Below are 17,668 nucleotides of genomic sequence, written 5' to 3' on the forward strand. Positions count from 1 at the left end.
CGATATTGTTCGATAATCGTTTGGAGATTGCTGGTCGTTTAGACATCTATCATCTTACAAATATGTTGTACAACCTGATGATATAGTCAGGTTCAACATGTTTGCAGATGATTGATGTGCCTTCACTGAACGACTGCTCGTTCAGTGTAGGCACATCACAGACAGACAAACGACTGCACGATTACAATGTCGTAATCGTGCAGTCTTTTGCCTGTTGTCTAGTGGATGTGTGCCCTAAGAACTATAACAGAAGCACAGCAAAATCTGAAAATCCTAATGCAGATCTCTGAGTCTCTAAGTGAGAGAACCGGCTAACTGTAAAGAATGACCGCTCTTTTTCATGAGGGTAAAGGTCTTCGCAGACATGTTGTTGTTGACCTTCAGTAAACAATAAACTGAAATTCTCTGGCACTGATGGAACCCCCAGGTAAAGAGCAAAAAATAATAATGTTCTGGAAAATAAAAAATTCTTCTAAATGGTGTAAAATCCAAACTCTCCTAAAGACGAGGAAGAATAAAACCTGGAAACTGGAGGGCACTCTGCTTATTGTGGCACATTTGTCAGTGAAATTCATTATGAAAATAGAAAATAACATTCTAGGCTACAGTGTGTGAACACAGATTCAGAATGGAATCTGCTTTATTTTTTAATTCTAAAGTAATTTAACAAATCTAACTTTTAAAAAACAGACTGTCGAAGAAAAGCCCAGCTCTCTGATCACATAACCTATTGCCACACATTGTTGTGGCAACCAAGTTTGAGATTATAGAACTGGTCTATGTTTTTTTTATTTATCCTTCCACATATATGAATAAACATCTCATGCATGGAGCTGCTAAAATAATATTTTGTCTCCCACTATAAATTTTTGCTAAATCTCATTGTCCTCTATTCACTGCTTCTAGGTTTGTGATAAAGGTTCACGGCAAATGCTGATTGGTACAATGTTACATGACATTTTCCAAAGAGCAACAACGTGTGGGTTTGGTGGTGATGTTTTGCAAAACCTAGCCCTTCAGACTGTTCACGGGCCAAAGTATCTGAGAGAAATGTAAGTCACGCAAAGTTTCTTTATGAAACATATTAGATAATTGTTTACATCCCACTAGATATAAAGTACATTTTTATGGTAAATACAAAAATCCTATTTTCTTCTTCATGTCATAAGGAACACAGGCATTACTATGAGTATAGCCTGGAGCAGGAGCAGTCTGGGCACCAACTAGTCAAACCGCAGCACTGGCGAGTGGGTCAGTGATTTCGGCTGGTCCCTGTCACACACCAGGGACCCTCCTCGATGCCGGGGGGGGGAGCACAACAAGGTAAGAACGGCTCCCTGCTGTCAGGGAGACCACCGGTGGTGCTGACAGTGGTCGTCTGGCGCCTCCACTAGACCACCAGGGCACAGGCAATGAGGTGCTTCTATTGAAGGCAGCCATTGTCCTGGAAGATCTTGTTCAGCAAGGGGGAGGTAGTCTCTCCCCATTAGCTACTCCCCCTGCTCCCTTGGCATGTTCCCTCATTGCAGAAGCCATGCCATAGGGATAATCTTTCTCCCCTTCCAACTGAGATGCTGGGCGGCCATTTAATCTGCGCCTGCTGCAGTTAGTCTCCGAAGAGTAATAAAAGGGCTCCTGTTTACCCTTCCCGTTCCCCCGTCCCCTTTGGTTGGGTTATAAATTAAAGCTCCTTTCTGCCGAGTATCGTTTGGATTGTTGAGCATTGAATGTTGTGTGTGCATGGAATTGTAGATTGTTCTGGCACGGCCTCCTCTCCAGGTGGTCAAAGTGTCTCTCATTTGGAGGATTGCTGCAGGGGGGGAAAACCCTCTTCTGTTAAACCCCACTTTGTTTTGAGGTCACATTCATTATTGCACTTCTTATTGCACACAATAGTGTACCTAGTTGGTGTGTGGGGACAGCCCTAGAATTCTGTACATGTATTCCCTGGGCAAGGCACCCAGGGATGCTTCATTATTGCGCAACTGCAGGATTTGTCACCCTGTACTTTATCCTCTGCTCCGGACCGTGGTGGGCTCTGTGTCCGGTGCTTCGCAGCCAGAAGGTTCAGTCTGTCACAAAACCAGGAACCGGCTTGGACTACCTCTTGAGACCTGCCATGGATGCAGTCCTTCTCGCATTTAATATTGCAGTGGACGAAGACTGGCTACCCCATGGCTTGTATCCTTACAGGGGCCCAGCTGCACCCGATTGTACCGTCTCATCGGTGCAGGGTGTAGTGCAGCTGTCTGCATTTTTCCAGACGCAGATCCTACGGGCTAGATAATTCTACGCCACTGTCCGGTCATGATTTGGACTCTGAGGTTTTCTCAGCTCACAAGGACAATATTTCCAATGCTTCAGGGGCCGAGACCTCTTATTTACTGGAGGTCTCCCTTTCGCTCTTACGGAGGTTTGGCAGAATTATTTTCGTCTGCGCAGCTAAAGGGCCTCTTTAGCAGAGGCATGGGCGCTCCCTAAGGAGGATCAAGCCAAATGGGTGTCTCCTCCTCAGGGTACTCAAATTGCCTGCCGAGTGAGGAACACTATCCTTCCTATTCCTAATACGGCATCTCTTAAGGATCCTACAGAGAGGAAGTGGGAACCTTTTCTCAAGGGTATTCATACTCGTGCAGATGCTATCGCAGTTCCAACCCTAGCATTCTCCTGGGTGGCTAAAGTCATTGGAGGCTGGGCAGACGCCCTTCAGGGCCTCTGATCAGGTACCTATATTAATGAGTTTAGGAGGTTAGTGGAGCATTTCAGTGAGGCAGCCTCTTATCTTGTAGAGGTAGCAGTAGATACTGATGTCCTAACCTCCAAGATGCTAGCATCCTCACCTGCTAGACGAGCCCCCTGACTTCGTTCCTGGCGCGCTGGCTTAGACTCTAGGTAGGCCCTAGAGTCTCTTCCTTTTTCAGGAGATGTGACTATGGTAGCGGCGGACGGCCTTCCTCCCTTCTTAGTCAGCCCCTAGATTGTGAACTTCTTCTAATTTTCGCTTCTTTTGTCTGCAGAGAAAAGTCATGGGCCAGCATTGCTCTAGGTCCCAGGGTTACTCATCCAGGGGTTCCAGGTCCGAGCTAAACAGCTCTGGTCTACCGGACGCCCTACCACCAAGTCTGACAAACTTACCGTTGACGAGACGGGCTTCCACCTGGGGGATACCAACGCGGGAGGTAGACTTCTGCTGTTCTCCGAAACCTAGTTAGCGACAACCTCGGACGCCTGGGTGCGAGGGTTGTCTCCCGAGGCTACGCCCTAGCGTTTCGGAAGCGGCCTGCAAACCAATTTTGTTCCATGGATTTTCTGATGGATTCAAGCAAAGCGGTGATCCTGCGGGACTCTTTTCACTCCCTGGCTGGCCTCCAAAGTAATTGATCCAGTTCCCCTGTCTCAAAGGGGCAGTGGCTTTTTGGCCAGCCTCTTCTTGGTTCAGGAGCCGATTTTCGACCTGAAGGCCCTCAACAGGTTCTTGTGGTCCCCAAATTCCGTATGGAGGGTGCCTTGTTAGCGCATTAGGTAGCGCGTCAGTCTCATAATCTGAAAGGTCATGAGTTCAGTCCTCACACAGGGCGTTAAGTCTCTGCGTTCCATCTTTCTGGCTCTGCAGCCAGGGGTTTCCATAGCCTCCTTGGACACCCAGTAGGCCTGTTTGCATGTTCTTATCTGGCTTAGTCACCTGAGCTTCTTCAGGTGGGCGGTCCAGGAGGAACGTCTCCTTTTTCTGGTTTTGCCATTTTGTTTTTCCACAGCCCCTCTTGCCTTCATGAAAGTCATGGCAGTTCATTTGTTCTGCAGGGGTATCAGGATTTTGCCTTATTTAGATGATCTTATGATCCTCGCTCAGGCATTGGAAGGTCTCAGGGAACATATCCGTCTCAAAGTGGTTCTCCTCCAGTCCCATGGAGGTATAATCAGTTGGGAATTCCTCCTTGTCTCCGTCAGTCGATGTACCCTTTAGGGACCTTGCTGGATTCCAGGATTCAGCTGTTTTTTTTCCAGCTCAAAAAGCTTGGGGCCTGTAGGCCAGGGTTCGCAAGTTCTTCTGTCATCGCTTAGGGTCAATACTCTCTTGCATGCAGATCCTGGGCTCTCTGGTCTTCGACTTCAGCAGGGTGGAATATGCTCAGCTTCACTCCCTGCCTCTTCAAGTGGGAAGTTCTGTCCCGGTGGAACTGGTCTCCTCTGCAGCTGAAGACGTGGAAAATCGTGTTCTCTTCAGATGTTCGGCTCTCCTTGTGTTGGCTCCAGGTTTCCCACTTGGACCTCTGATGCAAATTTGCGCGGGAAAGGGGCGGTAACCTGCCAGCAGGCCTTTCAGTGGACGGCTCTGGAGAGTCTGTTGCTGATAGAGGCTCTGGAGCCTCATGCGGTCTTCAGGACTCTTTGCCTGGCTCTACCACTTTTCCAGCATCGTCCTGTCCAGGAACAATATAACACGACAGCCGTCACCTACATTAACCATCAGAGCAACAATCGCAGTCGAGACATCTTTGAGGAGGCGAGTTGCTTTCTCAGCTGGCCAGAGCGTCCTCTTCCGGCTCTGTCAGCATTTTTATTTCCCGGGGTTTGGAAATGCATAGCGAACTTCCTCAGCAGCCAGGATGTTCATTCTGGCGTGTGAGCATTTCACCCAGATGTCTGTCAGGTCATGGTTCTTCAATAGGGCTTGCTGGACTTTGCCTTCCTGGCACTTCCATAGGCTGCTGAGATTTTGCATTTGCACCATGATCCAGGAGCCTTTTGGGTGTATGCCTTGACGGGCCGGTGAAAGTTAGTTCTCCTGTGCATCTTTCCCCTGATCTCGCTGACTTCACGGGTCCTCTGCAAGTTGACGTTGGAGTGTGGCAAGGTGTTTCTGGTAGCCCTCGATTTGGCCACGCCGTGTTGGTATGCAGATCTCCTCGGCCTCTCCGTGGGCGCTCCACTGTGTCTCCAGAGGTCGGTTATTCTGTCTCCGGCCCTCTCTTCCATTTGGTTCTGAAGTGTTTCAGTGGGGTGGTTCTTGAGACATCTGTCCTGCGAACTTGGGGCTTATTCAGTGCAGTCAGTCGTAATATGCTGCATACTCATATGCCTTCCTCTGCAAGTTTTTTTCACCACATTGGTAGACTTACTTCGCTCGGTGTTCTGACAGGAACATTAACCACAGAGTGGGTTGTTTTGTTTTTTTTTCCTCTTGGGTTTGCTCTAGGCGGGTCTGGATTGGGGCCTCTGCCTTTCTTCTTTGCAGGTGTGGGAACACCCTTCCGGTCTTCTTCCAGAGTCAGATTGCTCTGTTGTCTGATGTACAGGCTATTATTCAAGGAGTTCTCCTCATACAGCCCGTTTGTTCTTCTGATGACCGCTTGGCACTGGTCTTTGGTGCTTCGGGCTCTTCAGTCATCATCCTTAGAGCCTTTGCCCTCGGACATTTGTTAGTTTACATGGAAATCTGTCTTCCTACCAGCTATTGCGTCGACCTGGCGGGTGTCAGGCTTGGGCGTGCTATCCTGTCGCTCCCCATTTGTTTGTTTTTTTCACTTGGGCCAGGCTGTTCTACGAAGTTCCTTAGACTACCTTCCTAGGATAGTCTCTAGGTTTCTCATCAGGGAGGTCGCAGATTTTGGCCGAAGGGTTCTCAGCGCAGCTCTGGTTCGTGCCCTCCCTTAGTGGGATAGGTTAGGGACATCCCATTGTAATGCCTGTGTCCCCTACGGCATGAAGAAGAAAAAGAGATTTATGGTCTTGCCTGGTAAAATCCTTTTTTCTTCCGAATCCATAGGCGACACAGGTCGCCCACCCTGACACACCAGGATTGCAGGGTTTTTATTCTGCTTCCAGTCCTCCTTTTGGCATTTCTGGTGTCCTTCTCCTCTTTCTCGCTTCTTGCTCGTGCCTTGGGCTTGCTAACTAAACTGGTCTGCCTGGAGGTGAGGTACAGGGGAGGAGGAGCAGAGGCTTCTGGGAGAAAAAGTATAACTAGTTGGTGCACGGAGTCCTCCTGCTCCAGCCTATACCCATGGTAATGCCTGTGTCCCCTGTGGATTCGGAAGAAAAGGATTTAACCAGGTAAGAATCTCCTTTTCTGAAACCTACGGAGAAATGTTTATAAAAGATTGTATGTCATGCTTGGCAATACATCCGTGTAATGTGTTGTGGATTACTGTTTGGGCACCAGAATATAGTTACCAGTATGTGCTACTATGACCCTTACAATAAGTTAAGTGGTGTAAGCCCACAAATAAAGTTCTTAAAGACATTTCTATTAACTGTGTTCTAAGTCCCTTGTACCTTGTTTGAGAAGTATGTACTGTTCTGTGTATTTTAAATCCACGTGTTTATAATATTCTTTCAGGTACCAGTTAAATTTAAATCAAACCGATGTTTTGCAAGAAGTTGAGGAATATCTTCCATCGTTTGAAAAATGGGCAAGTGACTTCATGACACCTGCTAACCAACACCAAGTGATGCTTAACTTGTAAGCAGGCATACAGGATTTTGTTTTCATAATTTAACAACTGGATTAGTTATTTTATGAACTATTCGTATACAAATGGACCTACATATGCATCTTAGAGCATCTACAAATGATTCTGAGTCATACACATCTTAGTTGCTTCTCACAGATAGCTGATTGGCCGTTACTGGGCAGCAACAGGCTTTCCCCACGTAGGAGAAGCATCCTGTGGACAAGTAGACAGTTGCAACCTATTCCAAGTTAAGCGTATGCAGTTTTCACACCTCTATCATTCTGATATGCGGCACCATGCCTTTGCTATTGATGAAGGCTGCTCTCACAGGCGCAGGGCTGGAGGCAGTATGGTCTCATAGATTTGTCAGTCAATATTGGTGGATGTTTGCATAGGACTTGATTGCAGAAAGCAGCCAGAATGGCGACTGCATTATGTAAGAATCTGGTCCTTTATCATGGTTTTATAGTTTTAGCCAGGTATTCAGTGTGAATTTCTCAGATTGTTTACAGTGAACTGGTTTATGTTTTATCCTATTATGACCACCGCCTTTTTTTTTTTTTTTTTTTACTGTAGGTCCACTGCTACAAATATAAAAGGTGCTGCTCAAGTGTTTGAGTTTTTGGATATTGAGGAAAATATTTGGTCGCCAAGATTTGGTTTAAAGGGTAAAATTGATGTAACTGCGAAAGTGAAAATACACCAGAAATCGAAAGGTTGTTTTAAAACTATGCCACTGGAGCTGAAAACTGGCAAAGAATCCAACTCCATAGAACACAGGAGTCAGGTGAGTTTAAATATATATTTCACTATCCTATACAGCATTGGTCGAGGAATGTTTAGGTGTATGAACCATTCACCTGTGACAAAAGGGAACATAGCAGTGACTATTTTTACTAAAGTAACAAAAAAAAAATCTTGAAACAAGATGCTTTATAGGTGCTGGCCAGGGTGTTGAAACTGCAAGAGAGAGCGAAAGCCAATGTCACAAACCACGCTCCACTTTGCAGCCTCCGGGTTACTTACCTGGTTCCAGGTTCCGTGGCAGTCATCCTTCAGCTGCTGCGGCTTCCTGCAGTTTACAGCATTCCCGGCTTCCACGTGTGGCGCAGAATCAGGTGACCCACCAACAGGAGACCAGTACACTCTCTCACCTGACGCCTCCAGACAATCCAAACTCTCCCAGGGTATTAAAGGACTTCCTTTGCACACAGTACTTGCCAGTGCAATGTTGTGCACAGCCTAGCTGAGTGCAAATCAGTGAGCTCCTGCAAAGTCTCTTCCTTGGCCAAGAGACTCCTAGGGGTATATTTACTAAAGTGAGAGTTTTTAGAAGTGGAGATGTTGCCCATAGCAACCAATCAGAGTCTAGCTATTATCTTCTAGAAGGTGCTAGTTAAATGTTAAACAGAATCTGATTGGTTGCTATGCGCAACATCTCCACTTCTAAAAATTCTGACTTTAGTAAATATACCCCCCTAGTGTGCTTACCACCTTGCTGCACAACTGGCTCCAGCATTCCGGTTCCATTGCGGTTATCTGGTATTTCGGTCCCATTCTGGTTATCCAGAATTCCGGTTTATTCAGCATTCCGGTTCAGAGCTGCTACTCTGTTCCACGTGACCCAGTAGCCTTTTGGTTCTAGCCTGGTTGACGTACCAAAGCTCTCTCTATTCTATCTACCAGCACCTGTGTGCCTCAAGCACCTATCCTCTGGTTCCCATCAAGACTGGCTGTTCCTTCAGTGCCTCCAGTCGTCAGCAGCCCTATCTTGCCAACCAGTTAACACACACACTGCACTCCAATGCACACCTACATCTTTGTTCCAGTCCATGATCAGGAATTATATTAGGTCGCGCAGCTTTCAGCCGCTCATCCCAGATCACACTCCATCCAAAGACTCCAGTTCAGTACCAAAGATAAATACAAACATGACAGCCAATCAGAGATAGTAATGTGCTGTGTATATGATGTGAATACTGCTATCCAGATGAGAGAATTGTTAAGTGACCGTGGACCCAACTTGCTACAACAGCTACCAGTACTTTGAGGGAGCATTTTATTACAAGACAATTGTGACATTGTTTGCAGTTATCTGGCTGAACACAAGTGAAGGAATTTAAGGGCATAAAGTTATTGAAACTCACTTTCCAGATATAGACATTGTCGAAGCTGGATTATTGGCTGAGACAAGATCAGTTTAAAATTGAATCACAGCGACACCATCTTGCGACTGGCCGCAAGACGCCATCTTGGAAATGAGATTGCAAGACACCATTTTGCGAATGGCCGCAAGACGTCATCTTGGAAATGAGATCGCAAGACACCATTTTGCGAATGGCCGCCTAAGCGCCATTTTAGATAAACTCACACTTTAGTACATGTGGCGATATTACTATTAGCATCATGCGATTGCATCTGTGACCATCGCCATAAGTTATGGCGATTCACCAAAAGCCCATTTCATGACTTTCCGTAGTTTGGGTGCTCTGGATAAAGTGTATATTATTATAGTTTCCCTAAAGGATATATTTCAGAAATGGCTGTACAGTATGTCAAAATTGTATTGCATTAGCTAAACAGAGCAAATGGCCACGTGACAATTAGCCTGTGTAGACAAGCTTCATGGACATAACGTCTGCTCTCACTCCAGGTGGCCCTGCTCGAATACAGCAAGAGGGTCGTTTGTAGCACCTTACATTAGCAGGCTTCCTACAATAAAATACCTTCAAAGCCAAGAGTGTTATCTGAGGTTTGGGTCTTGTAGCTGTGCTAATTTGCATCTATACAGGCCCTGGGAGAACAAAGACCAGTATTTTGGAGCCTGAAAAGGGTGGGGGCTGCTGGGGCATGAGCAAGTCATGGAACTATAAGGCTCAGCATTCCACACTGCTAGGTGTTCACTTAGTTTAAGTGAGATTTAAGTGCACCATTTCTCATACACACATTAATACGCACAATTGCGCTGTTAACTAGTCGCATATTAGCGAATGCATAAGATCCTGTATGAAAACGCTGTTTATTAGCTTCATGCGCACGCATCTGCCCCAAGTTAACTAGCGTCTTTACATCACACCCCGCATACTTACACATAACATATTCACATAAATCTTATACTTTAAAGCTTATTAAACCTTTTAAGTTTGTTCATTTAGCATAAATACTGTGAAATAAAGATTATTTGGTAACTAAGGTTTTATACATAAGTAAGCAGTGATTGGTATTGTACTGATGCGTACTCTTTCAACAGTATTCCAGTACCATCGTTGTGGAGATTGCATCATGCATTCTCAACTTAGGGACCGCAGAGACTTCAAGCAACAAAATGTACATAATATGAACAGCTGTTAGGATGTTGCTTGAGGCAGGAAACCAGAGACCCCCAGTTGTTTGAGGCTGGGTTGTGTGTATTTGAATCAACCTGTTAAATGCCTTGTAACATATGCCCTCTCCTTTAGGACCAATGGCATTAGCAACAAACTTCTCTATTGTGTTTATTTCTGGGGGGTATAAATATGTGTTCTGACCCTGGGTTCCTAGTCTTCGTGCTGAATGCTGTTTGACGAGGGGTTTCTTGCTGATGCCTAACATCTGGACCAGAGAGCGCTGCGTATGTATAATTGTACTTGGGTCTGTATAATCTCTTTGCGCTAAGATTATATGAGGATCATAGCGTGTAACTGCTGTACTTTTACTTGAATAATACGTTGTGCTTTGGAACCACAGATTCTAGGTCTGGAGTCTTTATTTACTGTATGACTGCGTACGCAAATTAGCGTCATCCTTAGAGGTTTATAGGTAGGATATTAGAAGGTATAGGCAGGGGTACATAGAGGTTCAAAGGTAGAATCCTTAACATTATGGGAGCTCAAGGGCCAAGCCATACGGACTAAAAGCGAGCGCCGCATTGACTTGATTATATGGTTATTGTTTTGGAGGTGGGACCCCTCCATTTACAGGCTGCCCTTTAAGATATTCACAAAGTACCTGAATGCTGATCACATCGCTGCTTTTATTTTGTTATGACTGCTGATGCAGCAGTGTTTACAATACAAAATATTGCAGAACAAGTACTACAATAGTGATAAGTTCCTTTTATTCTCTCCTGTTTTGTTCATACTGTTTCTGTTTATGTACTTTGTAAGGCGCTGCAGACCCCTTGTGGTGCCATATAAATCAAGGATGTGATAATTAAGTTGGATGAGTTTATTCAGTCGCGTCCCCCATTTAATAGCTATTAAAAACAAAAAAGTAATGTTGATTTTTTTTTTCTTCATTGATTTACTAAAAATATATAGTGCAATAGGTGTAGAGGCGCACATGTAATAGTGTAACACACAAAAAAATTATTTAGATACAATAATGAACAATATAGTGTGATAACGTGGAAGTAGGTTTTGTGACACTCAAATCATAATTGAGTGTCAGCTTCTAAAAATAATTGAGTGGGGACTCGTATAGTACAGATAAAAATGGTGAAGAAAGAAGCGCCTACTAGTGTCTAATGACAAATAACCGTGAAGTTAAGAGCTCATGATAAAACCACTACTTATCTGGTAAAATGTTTTTAGATCATGTGACCACCATTAGAATCCATAATATGAAATAAAATAAAAAAGATGCAACATAGGGGGGTGTCCAATTAGCCACGGCTAATTACCAATTAGCCGGCACTTATCATGGATTTTGTTTCGCCTGCCTCGGGCAGGCAAAACCAAATCCCCGACCAGGTGTTTTTCTCCCGATCGGTGCAGAGAAAATACATAGGTCTGTTAAACCATTGTGACCTCACTTCATGTGAGAAAAATCAATATAACAAGCTATTTGGGCCTAATATAATGATCTGGACTGCATATCACATATAGGCAGCCATCCAGTAATAATAGTGGGAACATAATCAGACTAATAGAAAAACGGCTAGAAATCTGTAAATACAATAAACGACGGTGGTGAAATGCACCGCCATGCTGGGGAATAATGTCACTTCCGCCCTGGCCGAATTCCTGTTTGTAACAGCCAGGGGCAGTTAAATAACTACTGGAGTTTACAGCAGAGAGGAGGAACAAGTAATACTAAAACGGAAAACATAATTATAGTAAAATCCAGGCAGGAATAGCGTCCCTATGAGTAAGTGGAATGTACGGCAGCCATTTTGACAGTGTAGACTAGGTACACGGTGGCCATCTTGGAAATGTGCAGCATCCATCTTTACTGGTGGAACGCACGATGGCATCCTCCATTTTTTTGGAGATGTACTCAATGGACGGTGTGGTCATTTTGGAATCCCAATGAAAATAAAAGTGCAGAACGTCCATATATCTAAAATAAAGGTTGTATTTAGAATCAATCATATTAATACTACAGAGGTATCGCTGCTAAGCAACGGATTAAAGTTTGCCCCCACTAAACAGATGAATAAGTTTGAAACCTTTATTGACCTAAACAAATTTGTAAGATCCCTGACATTTTGCGAAAAAGGAACCAGAAGACGACATCCCTCATTCATCCAAATCGGGACTAAAAAGGTATAAGGGCCTGATTCAGACTTGGGAATAGAGTGAGATCTATCTCTCAACTGTGAACCTGAACCAACATATTGCAGTGCAAGGGGTGTAAATACATACATTTTTTACATGTGGGGTAAATACTGGCTGCTTTTGCATGTAACCCACAAATACTGCACTGCTTTATTATTACTCTACATTTTAGATGTCAGTTTGGAAACACTCCTCCCAAATCTAAATCTCTGCACATTTTAAATCTGCCCCACCTGCAGTACAGCATGGTTTCACCAAGATGATCAGTTGAGAGAGATCTCTCTATTCCCAAGTCTGAATCAGGCCCTAAGTTCTATCCCTTAAAAACATTTATGTTGTGCCCTTTAGTTTCTAACGACTTAGTGAAGAAAGATCTATGCGAAGAGGACAGTCAGCCACAAATACACTCAAACCTCAAAAATGCAGAAAAAGAGGCATTCACCTTCGAGATACTCCAAATATTGTCGTTAAACAGGCGGTTAGAAGAGAAAGTATTGTGATCCTCGACAGGGAAGATTATGAGAAGGAAGCCCTTAGACTTTTGAACCATAAAATATCATATAAGAAGCTTTTACATGACCCTACAGTGGAATTTGTTGAAGAGCGAAGATGTATTTTGGTCCATTATCTCCACATTAAAGTACTCCAAAAAGAAGAATTCCAATATTTGAAAAACTTTTGTATACCAATTGGTTAAGTCTTAATATATACCATACCAATTTCTTCCTACTGAAGATTCACAAATCACTCATTAATCCACCAAGAAGACCAATAATCGCGGATCTAGATTCACTGACCTCTCATTTATCCAAGTATATAGAGATCTTTCTTCAGAAATACATCATTCAGTTACCATCTTATCTGACAGACACCAGTAGTGTGATCAACACACTTTCTGAAATGAAATGGAAAGTCTTACATCTGGATCACTATCGACGTTTAAAGTCTCTATACCTGCATTAAACATGACAAGGGAATTGAGGCCTGTAAAAGATTTTTAGACCCCAAACTCAGTCCCACACAAGACTGGAATCTGTGATTTATTAGGTTTATCCTCTGCCACAATTATTTTCAATTCTGATAATGATTTTTATATACAGGTATGCGGGATGGCAATGGTAACCATCGTTGCACCCAATTTGCAAATCTCCTAATGGGCAGCTGGGAGGAGGGCTATAGTAATTTGATACAAATGGTACATATACAATATTCTGATCATCTGGGAAGGGGGTGAGGATGTTTTTGGAAAGTTTTTCAAATTGATCTCCACCAATAAATACAACTTGAAATTCACACATCACGTGAAGGAGGATAAATTTGAGTTTCTGGACCTAACACTCTCAGTAATGGTGAAAGTATTAACACCTGCAACTATATCAGAGAGGTAGATACAAATGTCTACCTGCATTTTAAGAGCAATCATGCAAAAAATTGGAAAACGGACATCCCCTTATTTGCAATTCTACCGGATTAAGCACAATTGCAGCATACAAGAAGAGTGTGATAAACAACTGGTAACATATGCCAAGAGATTTACAGAAAGGCAGTATCCGAATACCGTGGTACAAAAGGCATTGGAGAGAACCATGGAAACAGACAGAACCGAACTCCTAAAAATACGACCACCTAGAAGATAAGAGACATTAATTCCTTTCATCACCACATACAACTGCCAGGAAAACCGTATCAAGAATTCCATCAATAAACACTGGAGTGTCCTTTTGATGGATCCGATTCTAAAAGTGATTTTCTTTCTCTCTTTTTCTCTCTTTTTCTCTCTTTTTCTCTCTTTTTTTCTCTTCTTTTTCTCTCTTTTTCTCTTTTTTTTTTTTTCTCTTCCCCACCCCCCCGGACTTAAGATTGTCTTCAGGAAGACCAAAAACCTAAAAGACATCTTGGCACTGAGCCTCCTTAGTTTAATTCAGAAGTTTTATTTTTTTTTATTAATAAATGTAAAGGGTGTTCTAAGTGTGGAAACTGCAATGTTTGCAAGTATATACATCCCCAATAGGAAAACATTCTTTAATCATGATAATTCAAAAGAATATACTTTAATCAAGATAATTCAAAAGGATTTCGTGATTTGCAATTGGCGATCTATGTACTGGGAGTGTACATGTAGTTTCAAGTATGTAGGCAAAACTAAAAGGAACCTTAAATTACGTATACAAGAGCACGTTCGTAATATCAAGAACAAAGTCAAAAGCCAGAGAGTGTCAAAACATTTCCTTGAAAAGCATTGCTCTAATCCAGAGCACCTGGCATTCAAAGCAATCAAACTCCTAAAGCCCGGTGAGAGAGGGGGGACCTATTGAAGAGACTCTCAAAAAGAGAAAAATGTTTTGATTTTTGATCTCCAAACACCTTCCCCACTTGGGTTTAACGAATACTTTGAAATTGCACCTTTTCTTTGAATTTTTTTCTTGTGGTACCTTTTTTTTAAACGTCTCTTGGTTCTTTTTATTCTATTAAGGAACACTAATTTTTACACTGTGGTCCAGAATTTTTATATTGTTTGTCATCTATATATTGATTCATCCTTTATATCTTCTCCAGTCTTCTGACATTTTTGTTTGCGTCCATTTTACCCCCTTTTTTATCTCCTATTCTTAAAAAAAAGATTGTATCTTAGAATTCTTTTGTATACCGATTGGTTAAGTCTTAATATATACCATCAGATATGTTATGATTGATTCTAAATGCAACCTTTGTTTTAGATATATGGACTTTCTGCATTCTTTTATTTTTATTGGGTTTCCAAAATGGCGCACCATTGAGTACAACATCTCCAACAAAATGGAGGTATTATACGAGGAAGACTCTCCAAAGATGGCCGTTGTGCGTTCTACCGGTAAAGATGGATGCTGCGCATTTTCAGTAGTTATTTAAACGCCTGCTGGCTGACACAAACAGGAACTCGGCCGGGGCAGAAGTGATGTTATTTCCCATCATTGTGGTGTGTTCAACCTGCGGTCCACCAACGGAAGAGACGGTGGTGGTACCAAATGTGTTCCACCATCGTCGGTAAAGATTTCTACCTATTTTTTTTCTTAGTCTGTTTTTTTTTCGACTACTATTACAGGATTGCTGCCTATATGTGATATGTAGTCCAGATCATTATATTGGGTCCAAATAGCTTGTTATATTGATTTTCTCACAGGAAGTGAGGTCATAGTGGTTTAACTTGTGTGGCCTCCGACTTTAATAGGTATTCAGCCTCTTACCACAGTGTCTATACCCTTGATGAAGTCTTAGAGGTTAAGACGAAACGCTTTGGAAATGCTGTAATCAGATAAGCTTTGATATATTTTTTTTAACTTTTATGTGCTTTGTTTTTACCATTTGCCAGTCACCTGTATTAAAATTTGTCTTTTAAACCTTTTATGACCCTAGTATGTGGATTTAAATTATTGGGACATGCATGTTACCTCGAAAGGTGTATTTGCTATTCAGTTTTATTAAGAAATTTGCAGTGCTAAAATGGTACACACTATGGCCCGTATTCAAATAAGCAAAAAGTCGGAAAGGTTTCGCCTGCCCGACCTTCCTCCTCCTTCGCCTGTTTCAGAGGCGAAAACTTTTCGTGCTTGTTCCTGCTTTTCGCCCTATTCAATTCCTAAACACGCGAAAGTGACGAATGCGGAACAGTCGGAAAGTACTGTCAGAAGTGGGGAAATCAGTCTGTACCCCCCAAAAAGATGCACTAAAATAGGGAATCAATCTAGATGTGTAGTAAGAGCCCTAATAAGTGTTTGGGGTACTTAAGTAGTTTAAATTGTTTCTTCTTAGTGTATTTGCAAAAGTGGTGAAGAATGGCACAAAGCAGTATTTTTTGGTGAAAATAAGTAGTCCAGTCAAATTTGGGGTACTTGAAAATGGGTGCAAGCATATTTTAATGTTTCTAAAGTTAACTTTTGAAAAATTTCAAAAACGCACGTGCTACATGCACCTGCAATCCCAAAAACACCTGACCCATCCTTGCAAACCCCCAAGAAGTCTATTTCGCTAGTTTTTATGCTTGTCCCCCCACTTTTTACTTTCACCCCAAAAATGAAAGTACTTTTTGGGAATATTCTTAGTTTTTTTTTTTTATAAAATAATTTTTTGCTACATTTGTCCTTTGGGGGAGTGTGCCAAGGGTTCTGCGTTGTTTCCCCACGTTTGCACCCCCCAAAAAAAGATTTTGCATTTCTTTTCACCTGCTATTCATAGGCGAATCATTTTCGCCTATTACGTTGCATTGAGTTTCCGTCTAGGCGATTTCCGTCTGGAACTGAATTTGGAGTTAAGTTCCGACCAGGCAAAAAGCGGCAATAGGCAAAACTTTTTCGCCGATTTCGGCTCTTCACCTGTAATTAAATACGGCCCTAAGATTCTAATGTATAATTTTTATATTTTTTTGTTCTTTAAAGAGTTAGCATTTTGGGGCTAGTAAATTGAGGGGATTTACGAAGTAGAATCCTTTTTCCTTATCAGATATATTTTGTCATTACAGCTATCCATACAGCGCTGCATCTGAATGTTTACCATAATCCTTGAAGGACTGTTGTGGCAAATTTTGGCACATACATTATGGGTAATCTTGCCACATATTTGGCAGCTCAATAGTTTGGCAAAATGACCAAATCTGACACTGCACATAGAAATTGTGTTTTTCATCTGCTGCTGATTTCAACATTTTTATGTTTTTTTTTTCCAATCCATCTTTCCATATTGTCAACTTAGTTTTAATCCAGTTGGACAGGATGGTCACCCAGATGGACATAGGCTTCTACGATGTTGAAAGAGACTATATTGGCTAACAGTCTGTATTTGCATGACCTTAATTTACACCCGTTTTCTACTATTTAGAGATACTGAATATTTTGGCTTAATTTCTATATTTCACCCCAGATGCAGTTGAATCTTTTTATATTCACTGAAATGTGCATTGCTTTCCAGGTGTACTCCGTTGTTGCTGAAACTAATCCAGGTTTTTGTCATAGGTTATTTTGTACACATTGTTAAGCCAGGAAAGGAGAGAAGATCCTGAGGCTGGTTTGCTATTATACTTGAAGACTGGAAATATGTACACGGTGCCTGCAAACCGTCTAGACAAAAGAGGTGTGTTGTATGCCAGTGTAATTTATTTCAATCATTGACCTTATGACTTGTTTTTATTATTTTAACCAAAAACCTGTCTTTGTATAGCAGAAATACCATGCATACCCATGATTTGGCATTACTCCTGGCAAACATACCACATGTGATAACGTAATGCGCTCGCTCTCTCTCTCTCTCTCTCCATATATTGTACATGGCAATATTAATGCCATAGATTTATACAGAACATGCATACCTGAGAGGTGGGTCCATTTAACTGCAATTTCATAGTGTGTTAGACATATATGACAGCGCTCATCAGCCTCTACTGGGGGTCAGTGAGTTGCACTGTTGGGTTGTGAAGGTGCAGGATGGCCGGGGCTGTAGCTACTGCTAAATTCTGTGTCACTCCTCACTCTCTATAGCTGCTTCTGTGCCTGTTCTGTCTGTTTCTCTGACTGACTAATCGGTTAACTGTGTCCTCTGAGTTTACTGGTGCATTGTACTGTGTGGAGTGTTTGCTGTGAGTCTCCCCTGATCTCCCTAGTTCATCCTTATGAATTATGGAGTCCTTTTTAGGAGTTTGGACAGCTC

The 17,668-nt window shown here is 42.5% G+C and overlaps 1 protein-coding gene across 2 annotated transcripts in view; it reads left to right on the forward strand.

The window, feature by feature from the left end:
- Window positions 1-17,668, forward strand: part of DNA2 (DNA replication helicase/nuclease 2) — a 66,901-nt gene that overhangs the window by 19,364 nt on the left and 29,869 nt on the right. For both annotated transcript variants that reach the window (XM_088476219.1, XM_088476227.1), the window contains exons 4-7: window positions 907-1,052; window positions 6,341-6,463; window positions 7,032-7,242; window positions 16,978-17,095. In XM_088476219.1, the coding sequence (XP_088332345.1) occupies window positions 907-1,052; window positions 6,341-6,463; window positions 7,032-7,242; window positions 16,978-17,095 (598 nt within the window). The remainder of the gene's footprint in view (window positions 1-906; window positions 1,053-6,340; window positions 6,464-7,031; window positions 7,243-16,977; window positions 17,096-17,668) is intronic.

The sequence above is a fragment of the Taudactylus pleione genome, unplaced genomic scaffold (genome assembly GCF_031769625.1).
Source record: "Taudactylus pleione unplaced genomic scaffold, aTauple2 ptg000016l, whole genome shotgun sequence".
NCBI lineage: Eukaryota > Metazoa > Chordata > Amphibia > Anura > Myobatrachidae > Taudactylus > Taudactylus pleione.